This window comes from Acipenser ruthenus, chromosome 14 (genome assembly GCF_902713425.1).
Source record: "Acipenser ruthenus chromosome 14, fAciRut3.2 maternal haplotype, whole genome shotgun sequence".
In the NCBI taxonomy this organism is placed as follows: domain Eukaryota; kingdom Metazoa; phylum Chordata; class Actinopteri; order Acipenseriformes; family Acipenseridae; genus Acipenser; species Acipenser ruthenus.
In genome coordinates, this window is record NC_081202.1 from 26,024,304 (window position 1) to 26,041,539 (window position 17,236).

Sequence of the window (17,236 nt, forward strand, 5' to 3'; positions counted from 1 at the left end):
CAATGGTAAGTTAATTGTGTCCTTGTTAGGGCAATTTCTTTCATCGGTGTAAACTGGGAGCTTCCACAGCACAGGGGTTGAATACTTATGCAAGCAAGATATTTCAGTTTTTTATTTTTCTTAAATATTTCCCAACATAAAACCAATGTCACCTTACAATAATTGATTTTGAGTTTCAGTGTTTTAAAATAAAATATCAAACAGAACGAAATTTCAATGTACCATTTGTAATTCAGTAATATGAGAGAATTGGTCAGGGGTCTGAATACTTTTGCAAGGCACTGTATATATATTTATAGCAGTAAAAGCATAAAACTTTAGAAAGTCGTATAGCAACAATATTTGTTAACCCCCTTACCATTTTATAGTTTTTGCGATCATGAATTATAGATGAATAGTTCTAGCTCTTTGGTTCTTTTATATAATTATTCTAACTGATTGCTCAATCAAATCTTACTTGCAGACCAGTGTTTTCCCAATTTTTGCTTTTTGCTTTCCTTGACAATCTTGAAAAATTATTGTTATAAAGTGAGCTTTCATCTCTGGTGACTCCACCCTGCTTCTATACAATACCATGAAGCAGGTGGAACAAAACAACATGGCAAAACCCAGTTAGCTGGAGTAGCCAGTTAGCTTGAGTAATAAAGAATATTCCATGGGAAATGCAAATGCTAGAGATTCCTATAGGAACCCCCTCATGAGGATGCTTAATAGGAGAATATACAGGATGACAACATACAGTACACTAGATTCGACGATTATGAATGGAATCAGAATTATATAAATTGGAAATTCCAACTGTCCCAAAAATGATAAAACAAATTGTTCTACGGAATGCAAAATCAAATGACAATTTTATAATTAAAACAGAAATTTGGTAAACATTACATTACTATTACAGCTGTTATTTGGTACAACCATCAAATGCAAATTGTGTGAATAAATACAAAAATATAAAGCATAGTTGATATTTTTCAAAGTGAATTATTCCTTATTTACAGGGCATCTATTGGCAGGTAATGTTCTTTAGCTACAAAAGGACGATATATATGAACCTTTCATGTATAGTAATGCTATTCGAGAGGTGAAACATTATTCTTTGTTCATGAAGCTATTTATAAATAGCGGAGCTGTTGTATCTGTCAGATGTCTATTTTCATAACATTGTCCTATATAGCATTTAACCAAAAAAAAAAAAAAAAAAAAAGCTTTCAAGATATAAAATGGATGTACATAAATCACCCAAACCATATGGAGAGCAAAGGATGTTTATATGAACACAGTTCTGCTCTCCAATAATAATACTAATTTCCTGCATAAATAAACAAAATATAGATAAGGTTAGTCATGGTTCATCCAAAAACAGATATCCAAAAAAATATATATATATCAAAACACGTGTTTAGCATTAAAATGAACTTGAATATGTTATGTATCATCAGTAAGGGGAAATTAAAAATAATAATAAAAAAACTAGTAAAACTAAAACAGAGATATATTTGTCCTACCTTCAAATTAATGCTTGTATTGGAAACTGTAATTTTCATTGGCACCACTTCCGAAACGGAATTTCCCTCGATAAACTGCCCTAGGTTCACGATGGAAGACATCAGCAGGTCAGCGCTGAAGTTGTCCAGCTCACACTGCAGGAAGCCGTTATTTGCAGCTAGTGGGGAATGTGCTGCAGCATTAGGTCCGCTTTCCATTCGCACTCTCACTTCTGGACATGCTTTTCTGTGCTGAAGCAACGAGGAGTGATCAGAACCTAAAAAGAAAGCAAGGCAAGAAACAGTGTTCACAAATTTGATTTTACTGTCCATTTGTTTACCGTTGTATAATAAATACATAAAGAAAGATATTTTAGGTTTCATGAAAAAAATTACATTTAAGCATTAGGAGAAACAAATTACAATAAAATAAAAATTAAAAGGTTAGTCTTTTGGGAACTTAAAATATAAATATAGCATTGCTTTATATCACACAATTCAACTTTTAAGTTAAAAGTTAAGAGAATGAAGGACAGTGTTGATTAATGTAGGGGGTGATTTGGGCCGTCTTTTTAATTACATTTTGTAGAATGGGATAACAGAGCGCACAGTTACAGTTTAGCTCTGGTTTTGAGGGCACCTAGCAAATTGACTTCACCCTACATAAAAACTGCTACAAAATTATGAATGACAACTCACTTTTAATCTTTTTTCTTATTTCAAACATTCTGTAGACTCTGTAGCTGCAATCTACTTGGGTGAAACATTAGAACTTGCTATATTAAAATGCTGGTAGAATAATGCATTTCTTTTCAAACATGCAAAACTTTGGAATTTTTAATTCCCTTTTAAGATGGCTGCAAAACAGGATGTTTGTATTTTGGGACAAACTTTTGAAATACTGTACAAAAGAATTAGCCTTTGAAGGTAAAGCCAGATTCCATTATCTTTGTTTTTTTTTTCTTCCATTTATTCAACACAACACAAAAATGCCAAGTATGATCTGGTATGATGGTGTTTATATAGTTTTAGTACAGCAGTGCTGGATGGCTGACAAAGTGCTCCCTGGATTAGTAAAAGAATAAACATTACCACGCCATGTGGGTCTCATGTAATTTGTGTACACTTCCATCTCATCTCAACAACTCATTGCTACATCAGCCTCAGATTCTAATTTTGTCAGAATAAACATTACCACACCCTGCTTTTGTGATAGCCTACCCCACTTAAAGTGTATGTCGTTTTAGTGTATATCCCACCAAAGTGTATTCAATTTCAAAATCCCAAACCATTACCTAATGCTGCCTCATTAAATGTATGCAGTTTAAGTGTAATAGTATAAGTGTTTATTCCCATTTTACTGTATAGCGGTGATAATTATTTGACAGATTTCTATACAGCTAACCGAGCACATGCATTGTGAACTGATGTAAATGTGCACAGGCCCGGTCCTTCAGGAACGTGAACGCTATCAATACAGTCCCACAACAAAATGTCTGCCAAAAACAAAATGAAAGACTCTTCGTTAAAAGACTGCAAAGGACTATGATGTGCTAAAATGTCGATAATGATTTCTGTTTAGTTTTCAAATAGGCTAAAATTACATGTAGACTAAATTAATAGTTTTTAGAATGACCATTTAAGTAACAATTATTTCCAGTTAATTCTTGAAAGTAAAAAGGGGTATTGTGAATGTGCATCACTGTGCATTGTTTACCATTTACACTTAAATAAAATACGTTATGAACTAATGGTTCTGTGTTTTCTTATTCAAGTTAAATAATGAATTGTTGCCCTGAATTAACCGAAGTCTCAAAGAAAACAGTAAACTTAGGACTGTGCCATAATGCATTTTGTTACTGTCCATTACAGTAATATTTTATAAGAATTGTGATCACAGATCACCAACCCGCTTAAGTATATACTCGGTTTAAGTGAATAAATATTCATGATAAATAGGTTACACTGTATTAAAGCATGTGAAGTATGTAAAGGCTGAGTCACCAGAACTATACCAGTATTGACTCATCCTCTACCCTCTACCACCCCCGTAGCTCTTTGAACATTTCTTTTTTTTGGCTAGAACAGAAATATATAGAAATATATAAAAATTATATATATATATATATATATATATAATTTTTATATATTAGCTCAAAGAGCCAGCACACACACACACACACACACACACAGAGTATATATATATATATATATATATATATATATATATATAAATATATAAATATATATACACACACACACAATACATATACACAATATATATATAAATAATCAGGGGGTGGCCAAAGTTCCTGACCCTAGGAGCCGCATACCAACATTTTCACATGCCAGAGAGCCACAAGATAAAGACACAAACAATGCTAGTTTTTTAAATACTAGCATTTTTTAGATTCTCTCCAAAATTATAACGGAATCTTGCACTTACTCTGTGCAATAGTTCTCATGATGGCATCAAAATACACAAGGACTAGAACATTGCAGCCTTATAGTTTGTGTAATTCACTAAAATGAATGGTACTTGGAACCCTACCGGCACCAGGCAAGTAAATGACTCATGAGAAGAATATGAAGTTCATTTAATTATTATTCTTATATGGGTCTGCAAGCAACTTAAAGCATTCTTTCTTTCATAAAGGGCAACATATACAAAGGTAAATACATTTGTATTCATGTTGTACTTTCTGTACCTTTACCAAAGTAATTTTTTGTGCACTGCATTTAAAGCACCTCATTTTAAATGCATTTGCTTGAAGCAGTGTATTAAATCAAATTTCTTACAATGTGAATGCCCAACTATGACTACCTTTTTCTTGCTTTGTTTTATGTGTGATGGTGCAGACCACTAAGTCGAAAACGTTTTTACAACAGTTTTTTTATATTCTGTTCATAGTTATATTCTGTGGAGGCTGTGTGGTCCAGCAATTAAAAGAAGGTTTGGAACCAGTAGGTTCCTGGCTTTATATCCAAGCTCATCCTCTGACTCACTCTGTGACACTCTTGAGCAAGTCACTTAACTTCCTTGTGCTGTCTTTAGGATGAAAAAAAAAAAAAAGAAATATTACAATTGCTATTTCGTGCTGGAAGGACCAGCACGATACTTGTTTGTTTGTTTTGACTCACCGTGTTTGTTTGTCTGTTCGTCCACTGTTTGTTTAGTGTTAGTCCATTTTGTTTGTCTATTTATTTTAGCCAAAAGTGCCGTGTCCTCTTTTATTTATTTCATTCAATAAAACACTGAGCGCAGCCATTGCGTCTCAGTTTCAACCCCAGTACTGCCTGCCTGTGTGCTCCTTCCTGGTATGTGACCGGAAGATGCGTCATCTTCTACAATAAAATCCTTTTAATACTTTTTACCCAACTCACTAAGTTGTGCTTAAGTTTAAACCGAGTTTAATTAAATAGCTTGCTTTTGGCCGAGACTGTAATACTGTACCTCTAGTTAGATGTGTTGGTGCTCCGGCTCTAAGCCACACAAACCTATGCGTCATCATGCTGTTTAAGTTTGTGTTTGTTTGTTTTAAATAGTTCAGTTAGGTTGGCGCAGTGTATTTAACATGCACTTCGTTACTGCAATATGTCAGTAGGTGACATATTGTATTATAGTTTACACTTCCTGTTCTACTTGGTTGTGGTTTTTCTTTGCATAATATATTTATAATTCTTTCAAGTATGTTGATAAAGCACACTTTATGACTGCTTTTTTCAGCTTATTCCTACACATTCCCTGTGTGGTTAAAATCATTCTATAGATGTGGAGACAGTAGCTAACGTGTATTCTTAAATTCTCCTTACTGTGCAGCACAGTCTATGCTCTTGAAAGAAATAAAAGAACCTGAAAACAATAAGGATCTCTGATCTCTGTTGCCACCCAGACCTATGCAGGCTTAAGTCTGAGTTGTAATTGTAAATGAGGCTTACAAGGGTAATAATTATTATTCAATACAAAACCACATTACCCTGACTAGTTTTAAACACCTTGCCCACCCACCTAGAATTAATTCTGTGGACGCCCATGGATTTAACCAAAAACCACATAAAACGCAGCATTCATTTTCAAAGGGATTACAGTACCTGATCATGACAAGATGCAAGATATGTAAATATAATATTAACTTTAGATCTGCAATAGAACATTTAAAACATGCCTTCTCTAGTCTAGCGCCAACACTCCTATTTTATAAAAAGATTAATTCATCTGACTCAGGACGTTTACATCAGCTTGCCTTGTAGTGTGTAAGCGATTTGTTGCAGATGACACAGGTTTACCACTATTTTCAGTGAAAGCAAACTCTTCCTCCCATTCTGACTTGAAGCCTTGGTTTTCATCCTCATACTTTTGTTTATTACTCGTGGAAAGTTACTCAATGCCACTGCCTCCACGAAATGAACGAGCACATTATTAAAAATTATGAATTGACTTTCAAAGTGCACAACAGGCGTTCTGAAAATCTGTGCTACCTAGAAATCTGAGCTACTTGCACAAACTACGCATTCATGATTTTTTTTTTTTTTTTTTTTTGACACTCCTACAAAAAATGTTATGTACATTTGGTTTTATCTGTCATATTATATATTAACCAAACCATTTTCAGGTGAAACGCTATTTCTCAGATGAATCTATTAATCTGTGCTACCGGGAAGCCCGTTTTGAGGGGGAAGCGCAGATTTTCAGAACATCGGCTTTCACTCTAGGTGCTCGAAACACGCATGCACCAGCATGCAGTGTCGAAGGTCCTAAGTGAAGAAATGCCCTTGCAGTGAACATGCAGGCTCAAAGAAAGAAGGGAGAAAAGGAGAAAGAAGAATATAAAACACAAATGAAACAGAGAATAAAACACATTTACTTTCTCTTTTCTTTATTATTCTTTCTTCAGTTAATTCGAGCCTCAAAGCGAGCGTCATCCAGCATTTCACCGGGAGCCGCACTGAACTGCCCGGGAGCCGCGGTTTGGCCACCTCTACAAATGTTCTACAAATGTGTGTGGTTTTATTTTGTTTGTTTATTTATTTATTTTTTTAAAGATCCAAATGTTAGTGCGGCAATGCAAGAATAAAAGAACTAAATCTCTGACTAAACCAAAATTGTGTAATGTTCTGTGATGCTGTTCGTTGTCTTTCAGCGTGGTGCACTGCAGAAAGATGTTCTTACCCATGCTGCGGTTGCCGAGATACTGTCTAACACTGACATTTCCCAGTTGATTTGGAATCACTCGGTTGATCTGGAGGCAAACAGCTGCATTGTCACCCTTGATGTCGACTCCGCAGTTAGCACCAAATATTTTAAAAACCACCAGAGACATCTTTAAAAAGAGGAAATCAATGTAAATACAGTCATCAATGTCCATTCTCTTCTGAACAGCATATCAGCAGTAACAAACTGTGTTTACACTAATTATTAATTCCACATTGCTTTCTAGTGCTGAATTATGCATAGGGGTCTATATATTAATCCAGCTGGGATTTCCCCACAGGGGTGATTTATAGACCCACTTATTAACATTACTAAATACAATAACTAGATACAGTGAAATGCGGTTAATGAAAAAATAAAAACCATGTGTATGAATGTTAAAATATAACCCACAAAGTGTTACATTTATTGTTGACCGATGAAAGATAAGCACCTTTAAAATTGACTTTTGCATACAATGATTTCAGACAGATCATCTCACCAAATCTTTAGTGTTTTCTTCTATACTTTGAGAAGCAGCACTGATTGCATCTGGTGACATTCCACCTTCATTTCCTAGTGCCTCATTTGCACTTTCAGCTGGGCTCTGGTCACTCATGGTGTCTTTGAAACCAGACACTGAAATATCTTCTGAGATTGCATCTGTAATAAAGCAGCTCTGTTGCAGCACATATTAGGGGAAACCTGACAAATCTATATTTTTCTTTTATGTTGCCAAAAGGGTTAAATAAATACATACATACATACATACATACATACATACATACATAAATCAAATACACCAAACTCCATCAGATAAATGACTAGTTAGGCAGCTTAATATCAAAACAGCAATTTAACTATTAAATGAGTAATTCAAGCAAGCATATTTTCAACACCACCAAACAGACATGAGAAAGATATGCATAAACGAATGTACTTTCTGCTCCGTGCAGGATGTAATATAACTATAAATACATCCTTTCTGATCCAGTGTGGTGACATTCATTTTGGAAATATGAGACACTAGCTATTTATATCCAGCAGGTAAAAATACATCTACATGTTCTATCTAACATAGGTCCTGTTACCATGCAATAGAATGCACAACATGTCATAATACAGCAAGAGAATCTGACTGTTTTGCAAAAGACATTGTTCACCATGGCTTACATAGAACACTGCTACAAGCAATGGATGCATATCCATGAAACTGCCAGTGATTTATCCTAACAAGGTGTAGGCTTTCTGCCTTATTTACACTTGAATGTAACAGATGGGACTACATAAGGGTTTGGTTCTCTATTGCCATAAATGTGGCATAGTGTATCTGGATGAAAAACAGATAAGCCTTTGACAAACTTCCCAGCTAAAATCTCTTCAAAATGGGTGTCTGGTCAATTTAAAAAGTATGAACATAAAATAATGGCAATAATGCAATTGTAGCAATTTATATACACAATCTTGACTTGATGGTACACTCTGGTTCTAAGATGCTCAAATATCTGTCCATGAAAGTTAATAAAATGTCCATCACCCCTGCTGTGACACTATAACTACTGACATCTAGTGGTAACTCCAAGTGATCACATAAGAGCTTTATTACAAAACTATGCGTGGACCAATCCTTTTGAATGATCAATTTTAACTGATGTTGATTGTAAATGGAACCATAAATACATCAAAATGATAAATGATGCATCATGCAGAACATTTTACTGTTTCGGTACCTTTGTCAGTGAGAATAAAGCTGTCGCTGCCATCACTTTCCAACATGTGCTCCTCTAGCAAGTTACTGTCAATTGAGATGTTGTCAAGGGAATGCAAAGATGGACTTCTCTTCACATTCTTGTAAGACACAGAGAAACTTGACTGTGAGCGTTCCTTTATAAGTTTTCCACTGGAAAACGAGAAGAACAAAACCTGTACTAAAGAGTTCCTTTAAATACTGTACAGTAAATACATATATTTCCTGTTTTAGTAAACAATAACTTTCTTTACAATCTCCAAAACTATTTACTCCTTCACAACTATTTTTTGTTCTGAAATGACTTCCTTTTCTAAGTGCATTCAGAAAATGTTCATTTTTAACCAACTTTTTTTAATCAGATTTTTCTGTATTGAACATTGACAGCTGAACTCACTAATAGAAAGACACACAATCTTTCTTCAGATAAAGGGGCGGAGGAGGTAGTTCAATAGATGTTTTATGGTCCGAAAATACTCTTGGAGTCAGACAGACAGAAAGTTGTAGGAATCTCAGGAATCCAGGTCATGAAAGTCATGATCTTCAGCCTGCTTTGCCACAGTCACTGTACTGGATGATCAGCTGAAGGTTTGATTGGTTAAACAGTGAAAAGGTGCAATTTGTTCTCACAAAGTGCTCCAATATTTGTTTTGGTAATATGGTAATTCATTAGGAGTTGTTCAGCTGCAGGCTCAGACCTGAACATATGAATGATTATGGCTTGATAGCTCCACAAAACATTAAGGTTTCAGAAGGGTCATTTGTTCTGTGAAGTGCAAATGGCACTTGTGTCTAAGGAGTGTGTTTTAGGTGTAGCCATTTTAAAATGTGGAGGGGTTGAAATATGTCATACAGGAGTTGCACTCACTGCATTAGCAGAAACGAGGTGTTCACAGCTCAGCATCTTCTAGAATGAACATGAAGAATTTACAAAGCTAAATGGAACCCAGTTTGCCATATATAATATATTAAATTAATGATGTACTTCATATATTTGGTAACTACCAGACCATTTTGACATAACAGTATAGTTAGTGTGAGATCCCAACTACATAAAGCATGCTCACTCCTCACATGTACACAGAAAGGTTTGTTCTCCTTGGGGGTTAAGTTAATGGGTGACCTCAAAAAGGGAGGGAGAACACAGGGAATTCACTGTAAACTTCTAGCACAGGTCAAATGGCTTGCCGCTAGAGAGGAGAAAGAATACAGGAGTAGTTGTAGGGGGGCCTGAAGCGATACTAGTCAAATGTTGACCTATTTTACACTTAAATCACTCTTAATTAAACAACCCTGCTACTGTGGATTTACTTCCAATTCTTTGCATACCTCGATACTGACTGAGACATCCTTGTCACAGGAGGTTTCTCTTTGCCGCCATTCAAGTCTCGAGATAGTAAGTCTGCCTCTGGTTTTGAAGCACGCTGATCATTTAAAGGGTCTCCTCCCCCATTACTCCTGCTATTTAAGGTCCTTGAAAACTCATTTTGAGTAACTTCTTTACAATATTCAAAGCTTCTTAGCCCTTCACCATTATTTTCACCTACAGTCAGGTGGTCTGCAGCTGACAGATTACACAGCAATTCTGAGGAGTCATCACAGTCTGCAGAACCTGTTCTCTCAGCAGCAGTTCCAGTGCAGTTTTCTCTCTCAAAGGAACTTTTGAATGAACTAGCTGTGGAAGGCTGAAGTGGCACTGATTTATGCAAAGTCAATTCCCCAAATGTCGTGCAGAGCAAATCATCGACCGAAGAGACATCAAGGTGTGTAACTGCAGCATCTTCAGTACAGTCAAACATTCTGCTGACATTCTCATTTAATGGTTCACTCCCTTGTTCCAGGTGTCCTCTGCTCTCAGAAGGAGAAATATCCGAATCTATCTGGCTTTCATTATCAGAAACTGGTGATTTAGTCCTTGTGTCTGTCTGGGGAAGTGGGTGGAGTAAGACGGCAACTTCAGCACTTTCAAGCAAAAGTCCAACACAAATGTTAGTCTGCTCTGAATGTTTCCCAGTTACCTCCTCCATGTCCTTCTGTATATTTTGCTGAAGTATTTTGATTGAATTCTGGAGGTGCATCAAGAATATATACTGATAGTGATTGACTTGCATACTTAAATGTTTCTGAATGTGGACCAGAATTTGGATGTCAGGGTTTAAGGAAGAGCTGGGAGGAGAGGAAGACACTGGAATGCTATCCAGGGAGGCAGGCTTCTTAATTCCGTTGCTTATAGATTCACAGTCTGTGCTATAATAATCCTTCAGGAGTTTCTTGCGGTGCATTCGGTCGCTGAGCTCTGCTGATTCACTTTTTGGAATGTTAAAAGCTGGTGCTCTAGAAGTCTGAGACAGCTCCTGGGACTGTGTGTATTTGGCTGGCTGGCAGACCCAGATAGAGAAAGGAAAAGAATCTACAAAGGGGACCGGTCTACCTTTTCCACTCTTCATTCCTTCATAGTCTACCCAAAACTGAGAAAAATGTACAGCCCACAAGTCTGTAGCAGCTGAAGTTTTTAGTGCATTTGTGCTCAACACAGGGGTGACAAAGCCTTTATAAATATCATGCATCTTTGTATCCTGCTCATGAGCATGTCTCTGAAATATCGGGTGCAGAAGATTAAAACTATCCTCTGATTTGGGAAAATCTGTAAACGTCTTACTAAAGAATTCAAACTCTTTAAAATCTTGAAGCACAGCTTCTAAATCAGAACGGGTACATTTTGCAGAATGTCTTGTATTGGTGGCAATCATTTCTGATGTCTGAATGGAAATTGATTGTGGGAGGTCTTGATGCCTTTCCAGCTCCTTTTGAGTAGGAACAATGAGCTACAAAGTAAGCAGATTAAATGTTATTTGACTGGTGCTAGCCCTTCTGTTCAACACTATTTTTGTAAAAATTTAATTATCAAACTGTTAACCGGCATGCAGGTGAAAAATATTAATGCAATATTAAAAGTAATATTTTAATTTGAACCATATCTTATATTTTAAACTGCAGTGGTAATAAACCTAACACATTCAAACTTTTAGAAACATTCAAGTAGAAAAAACAATAGGAAAATGATGAGGAATGAAATCCAGTGAGAAAGGAATTGCACTTGTTGGTTATTTCAGGGCATATTTGACAGGATGTGCAGTAGGGTACTGCGAAACCACATCTGTCGTGTACTTTGTGAAAACAGCTAAAATTTCCTTGAAGCTCACACTAAATCTCCCCTGAAGACATACTGTAATATTTTAATCTACAGTGAAATGGAAGAAAAATGTACTCTCAAACAGTGCTGCATACCTTTAACATAAGTCCCTCCACCCTGATGTCAACATGCTCATCTGTCTTTGCACTGTCATCCAGTTTGTAAAGAGCCATGAACTGCTCCAAACTCTGCCTCAGGTCCAACACAAACTGGTTGAGCCACACCATGCTTCTGGCATCCAGGACTAACTGAAGTGCATTGAGCTGCACATACAGATTAGGGCAGGGAACTGGAGTCAGAGGTGGGGAAATATATTATATACAGTAAATATTTAGTAAGTCAGAAAATAATATGGCATGCTTTTATAGTTTTTTTTTTTTTTTAAATCTAGAGGAAAGACCAAATGCTCTCCGACAAGTTACTTACTTGGGTAATCCTTTCCATCTGGAAAATAGTACTCAGTAAATTCAATATGAGTAGCTGGCATTTCTTGTGGCAGGTAGAGTGCTTTCTTATTGCAGGAGATCATGGTTTTGGGGGATGATCGACATTGATCTGCTGTGGAAACCTACAATGCATTTTAAATAAAACATTTAAAAAACACAAACAAATAGAAGGTTGGAAGACTCTAATGAATATATTACTGGTAGCATGCCTTTAAATCTTGCGGACTCCTAAACAGAACAAACAACATAACTCCAAAAATCCTTTCTGTACACATTATATATAGATAAACGGTCAGGGCTCTAGACAATAGGGATCATTGTTAATGCTAGTTGTGAGGTCATGGCTTAACATTGTCAGCTCTAATTTAGCTGTGTATTTCTGGAGAGAATCAGTGAGATTTTCTCCATTAAAAGTATGGGCAGAGATGTACATCAAAAACTCAACAGTGGGTAACATTTTTACTCCATAATTCAGAAATATCAATAAAATATATGTTTGCACTCTCACCTACAGCACATGAGCAAATCATACATCGAGCATCAAAATGAAATGGTTCCCCAATTCATTTTGAGCAATACCTGGTAAAAATTGAAGTCTGCCACTCTGACCACAATAGAGCTGGACATCAAATGTGTTTTTGGCTGCTGGCTGGGAGCAGTGAAAGTACTAGTTGAAGATGTGGATATTTTCCCTGGAAAAAAAATAATAATAATAATTTGTTTCTTAATAAAACAAGGTTTTTAAAAGTTATAAAACTAGCAAGCAACTTTTGGTAGATGAACTTAGTAAATAATGTTAACACTGCTGTATATATTCTGCTTACTTGGAAAACACCCATGCTTCGTCAGCTCTCATGACTGCTTCAAATGGCATAAGACATTATGGGACAATATTGGTATGGGACAATAATGTTGTCTACTGGGTGGTAGTAGTTACACAAGGTAGAGTCATGCATTGGGTCGGGTACCCGCGGGTGACCCGCAAAAGCAGGTCGGGTTCGGGTTGGAATTTGAACTTTTTCGCGGTTTGCGGTTCGGGTGTAGGTCAATAAAAAATAGTTTTTCGGGTCTGAATTTGAATCACCAAAAACATTTTCTGTCCTTTCAGTGTACTCGTCTGTAACCCTTTCCCAAATAACGTATTAGAAGGTAAATGTACAGGTATTTCCTGCACTGAAGCAGGAGGCGATTAGGGAGGAGTCAGCTGACTAAGCAGTGTTGTTCTCGCTTATTTGATACGCTGCAAGATTTTTTTTATCAGGTCTGCCTGGTGATATTAAAAATGCCTGTGGACGAGGTGAAACAGAAGACAGCGCAGGGTTTATATCATGTAGTGGATACTAGCTCGAGAGGTAAATCACAAGTGTGGAATTCTTTTGGAATCATAGCGAATTAAAATAATGAACATGTGACTGGATTCATTACTTGTAAAACCTGGCATTATGTTTTTGTGAACGACAGCCACAAAACTGGTACATCATCTCTGCGAAAGCACAGGTGTAGCTCCCTTTCAACTGGTGGCACGAAAGGAAGAGACAGGTATTTTATAGTAAAGTAATTAGAGATAGTTAATATGTTACAGTGTTAAAATATATCCAGACCACTAGAGAAAGCTACCGTGCTGTACAGCCTATTGTGTAAACTCAATCTGTGGAAAATGGTAGAGATATCTGTGTGTGAATGTGAGAGCATGAGAGAGTCAGTTGACGCAGGCAGTAGGTAAAGGACAAACACTTGCGGGTTTGGGTCGGGTCGCGGGTAAGGCGGTGTTGCAGAGGGCTCGGGTCGGGTCCTGTAGTAGCGGGTCCAGGTCGGAAGCGGGTCGTAAAAAATCGGACACGTGCAGGACTCTGACACAAGGAATAATTTTGTATTTCTTAATATTTACAACTCATACAAGTATCTTTTTAACCTAAATGTGTCAGGTCTCACCTTGTGGAGGGGATGATGGAGGAGCTTCAGTGGCATTTCTGTGGTCTTTCACTGCGTGCTTCAGCATGTCCACATGAGCCTTAAATTCATCTAGGATATTCTTAGCCCAGCCTTCGCGCGATTTAGTCGACTCACTGTAGTGCATCCAATGCTGGCAGGTCTCGCCTAAGAGAGAATCGTATCACTGCAGTTTGTACACAACATTCATTGAGATAGAGATTGACATGCAATCCATTACAGGGATGACATTGGACATACCCTACACAGCTTTTACAGTGAACTAGCTGTCGGGTTGGCCTGGCAGATCAAGTTGTCCTATTCAGGTCATTCTTATTTGTTCCAGGAAATTTCAGGAGCTTTTAGTTTTTTACTGATGAAATTAAATTTGTTTAGGAAGTTTTAAAACCAATACTAGACTTTTGGTTTTTTTCACAGCCCCAATTAGCACTACCCTTGGGCCACCTTACAGAGTAAGTCCGAAAAAAAATAGCGTTACACGTCCCCACGTGTTGCTACAACTGTTTAAATCATGTAAATTTATTTTCATTCTTAACATCCTGACAACTTTTTACACCTATAATTTTAAAGTTTGTGTCAAAGCTCTTTTCAAAATGTTCATTCTAGTGCACTGGGGTTTGAGATCTGCCCTCTAAATCACTGTAGGAAGAGAGATTTAAAAAAATAAATAAAAAAACAAGTGCTGTGGCTTTTCTGTTCCGTACCACATCATGGATCGTTATTGCTGTGTTACCTTTTTGACAATGTGGGCAATAATCCTTACACTATCAGTGCACTACAGCAGACATTTTGAAAAGAGCTTTGAAACAAACTTTAAAAAAAGTTCTAGGTGGCCGTTGTCAGGATGGGAAAGAAAAAATGCATTGGTATAAAAAAGAAATAAAACCTGACAGTAGAAGTTTAATAGTGTCAACTGAGGATATGTTTATTGAATAAAAGAAACACATATCAATACCTGCTCTGTGAAGTGGGTAGTAGTCCACTGTAATCTCATTGAAAGACAGCTGCATTGCCCCCCCAGTGATCCGTTTGTTTATTCCTATAAGAAAATCACACATTAAGCAAATAAAACGCAATTCATGCATACAGATCTAAACTCTAAATAGGGAATTGTTTATGTATGTATAATGAGAGCCTAAACTGATCCATGTGCAAAATCCCAGACTAAGTACCATACTGCACAATGGCAAATCCCACTTATCCTATTTTATAAAATAATTTGCACATGACATCTTCCTTAAATACGCATTTTGAATCAAAACAACTGATGAGACATTGTGATCTTCCACTATTAAAAAAAACTATTCCAAAATAAAAAATAAAAAAAACACACAATATTTGAATGACTTTGTTTCTGCATTATCTAAATGCAGTTAATTTAACTGGTCTTAATTGGAAAACTTTAACATTTCACTACATAAAGCAGACTTTGTAAAAATGATCTGCAAAGTTACAAAATTACTTTAATAAAAGTATACATTTACCTGGCAAATTATTTCAAATTTTAATCCTAAAACCAAAAACATTGGTGTGACAATCTATAACTAGTACTTTTATTGCACAGCTTAAATACCTGGCTCACCCTATGTTTGTTATCCTTACACAGTGTATGGTACTTTAAAGCAGGGGTTTGCAACCAGGTGTATGCATAATGACTCAGAAATGCAAAAATAAAAATGAAAGTAAAAGAAAATGATGATCTTAATGGTATTATACATTATCTTTAAAATTGTTTATCTGATTATATACTGCCTTTTATTGCAACTGTGGTACCAGTCAGTAGAGAAAAATTTGTAACAGGGTACTTGAGGTGAAACCTCCAGACAGAAGGGGTAGAGTTCTACAAAAAGGTTGAAAAACACTCCTTAAAAGTATTCAAAAACCAAAAGAAGCTTTATAAAAGATTCCACAGGAAAGAGATCTTTATAAAACCATAAGACGCCTTGTACGTAACTGCAACACCCACACTGCTCATGCATATTTTACTGTTAACCTACTTAAAAGAAAGGATTTTTAATAATGGAAGATTCTGAACAAAATCAAAAAAGAAGAATCCTGCCACAATGAATCAAGATGCCATTGTTGGCTATGCTAAATTTATGGCAATGAATATTGCACTTCAACTTCTAGTGCTTAGGTGTTACCGATATACAGTAATATAGCTGAACAGCTCCAATAGTTTCTAAACAAAGTGATGTGAGAAGGAAAGATACATTACTTTGAATATACAGCTGGTTGCTTCACCAGGTCCTGGTGCTTCCTCCTTTAACCTTGATCACTTCTTGACATGGAGAGTACTTTTTCTTGGACACAGCATGCACGTACATTTACATACAATGCAAGTTAGCGATACACACTGATGGGTGAAAAATGTAAAATCCAGCACAAAGAATTTCAGTTGCGAGCCGCACACTACCTCTGTCCTTGGCATGAATGTCATCACAAATGTGCAGGTCAAGGTGGGTGACTTGTAAGTGGTGGGAGGTTTCCAGCACATCGTAGGAGTTGAAGAGCTTGGCAATGGTGTCATTGTGATCAGCTGCCGCGGCAGTCTGTGGAGTCCTCACCTGCTGGGAGCTCGGGGCTGGAGCTGCACTCTGCAAAGGACACGCAATGTTAAATCTCAATGTTAAAGACTATATATATATATATATATATATATATATATATATATATATATATATATATATATATATATATATATATATATATATATATATATATATATATATATATATACATATATATACACATACCATAAGTGCTTCATATCATTTCTATACATACAACATAAAATAGGTGGCAGTACACAGTATGTCAATTCACTTGCAATGGAATTAATATTATCATTCTTCAAACCAGCAGGTGGAGCAATAGCACAAGCAGACTTAAATCACTGAGCACATACTGTTATTAAGTGGGGTCATACTCATATCAAATTATTGGGCATCATGCTTTGTTAAATACTGTGCAACATTTTGATTAATGAATTAGGCTAGAAATGAGAAAGAATGCCTTTGCAATAATAATAACAAAAAGATTGCACAACACTAAGAAAATAAGAAACTTGTTTCAGCTATTTGTTAAATATGTATTTATTTATTCACAGCTAACTGTAGCATTGTGAACCCACAAACTAAACAATAATCCTCTACATAGCTCATTAGGGCCCTGGATCTTTATACTGTATATTCATGCAGGTAAAAACAACAGTAATAGAAA

General features: G+C 36.2%; 1 protein-coding gene and 1 long non-coding RNA gene across 2 annotated transcripts in view; one reads left to right on the plus strand and one right to left on the minus strand.

Moving 5' to 3' along the window:
• Positions 1-6,752, plus strand: part of LOC131697440 (uncharacterized) — a 30,243-nt gene extending 23,491 nt beyond the window's left edge. The window contains exons 3-4 of the long non-coding RNA XR_009307276.1: positions 6,383-6,485; positions 6,629-6,752. This is a non-coding gene — a long non-coding RNA (uncharacterized LOC131697440). The remainder of the gene's footprint in view (positions 1-6,382; positions 6,486-6,628) is intronic.
• LOC117419925 (bridge-like lipid transfer protein family member 3B) overlaps positions 1-17,236 on the minus strand; it is a 43,746-nt gene that overhangs the window by 3,515 nt on the left and 22,995 nt on the right. Inside the window, exons 8-18 of the mRNA XM_034926441.2 lie at positions 16,431-16,611; positions 14,970-15,053; positions 13,997-14,161; positions 12,644-12,756; positions 12,045-12,186; positions 11,714-11,907; positions 9,755-11,250; positions 8,409-8,578; positions 7,181-7,341; positions 6,658-6,808; positions 1,509-1,765 (exon numbers count right to left, since the gene is read on the minus strand). Coding sequence (XP_034782332.2) covers positions 1,509-1,765; positions 6,658-6,808; positions 7,181-7,341; positions 8,409-8,578; positions 9,755-11,250; positions 11,714-11,907; positions 12,045-12,186; positions 12,644-12,756; positions 13,997-14,161; positions 14,970-15,053; positions 16,431-16,611 — 3,114 coding nt within the window. The remainder of the gene's footprint in view (positions 1-1,508; positions 1,766-6,657; positions 6,809-7,180; positions 7,342-8,408; positions 8,579-9,754; positions 11,251-11,713; positions 11,908-12,044; positions 12,187-12,643; positions 12,757-13,996; positions 14,162-14,969; positions 15,054-16,430; positions 16,612-17,236) is intronic.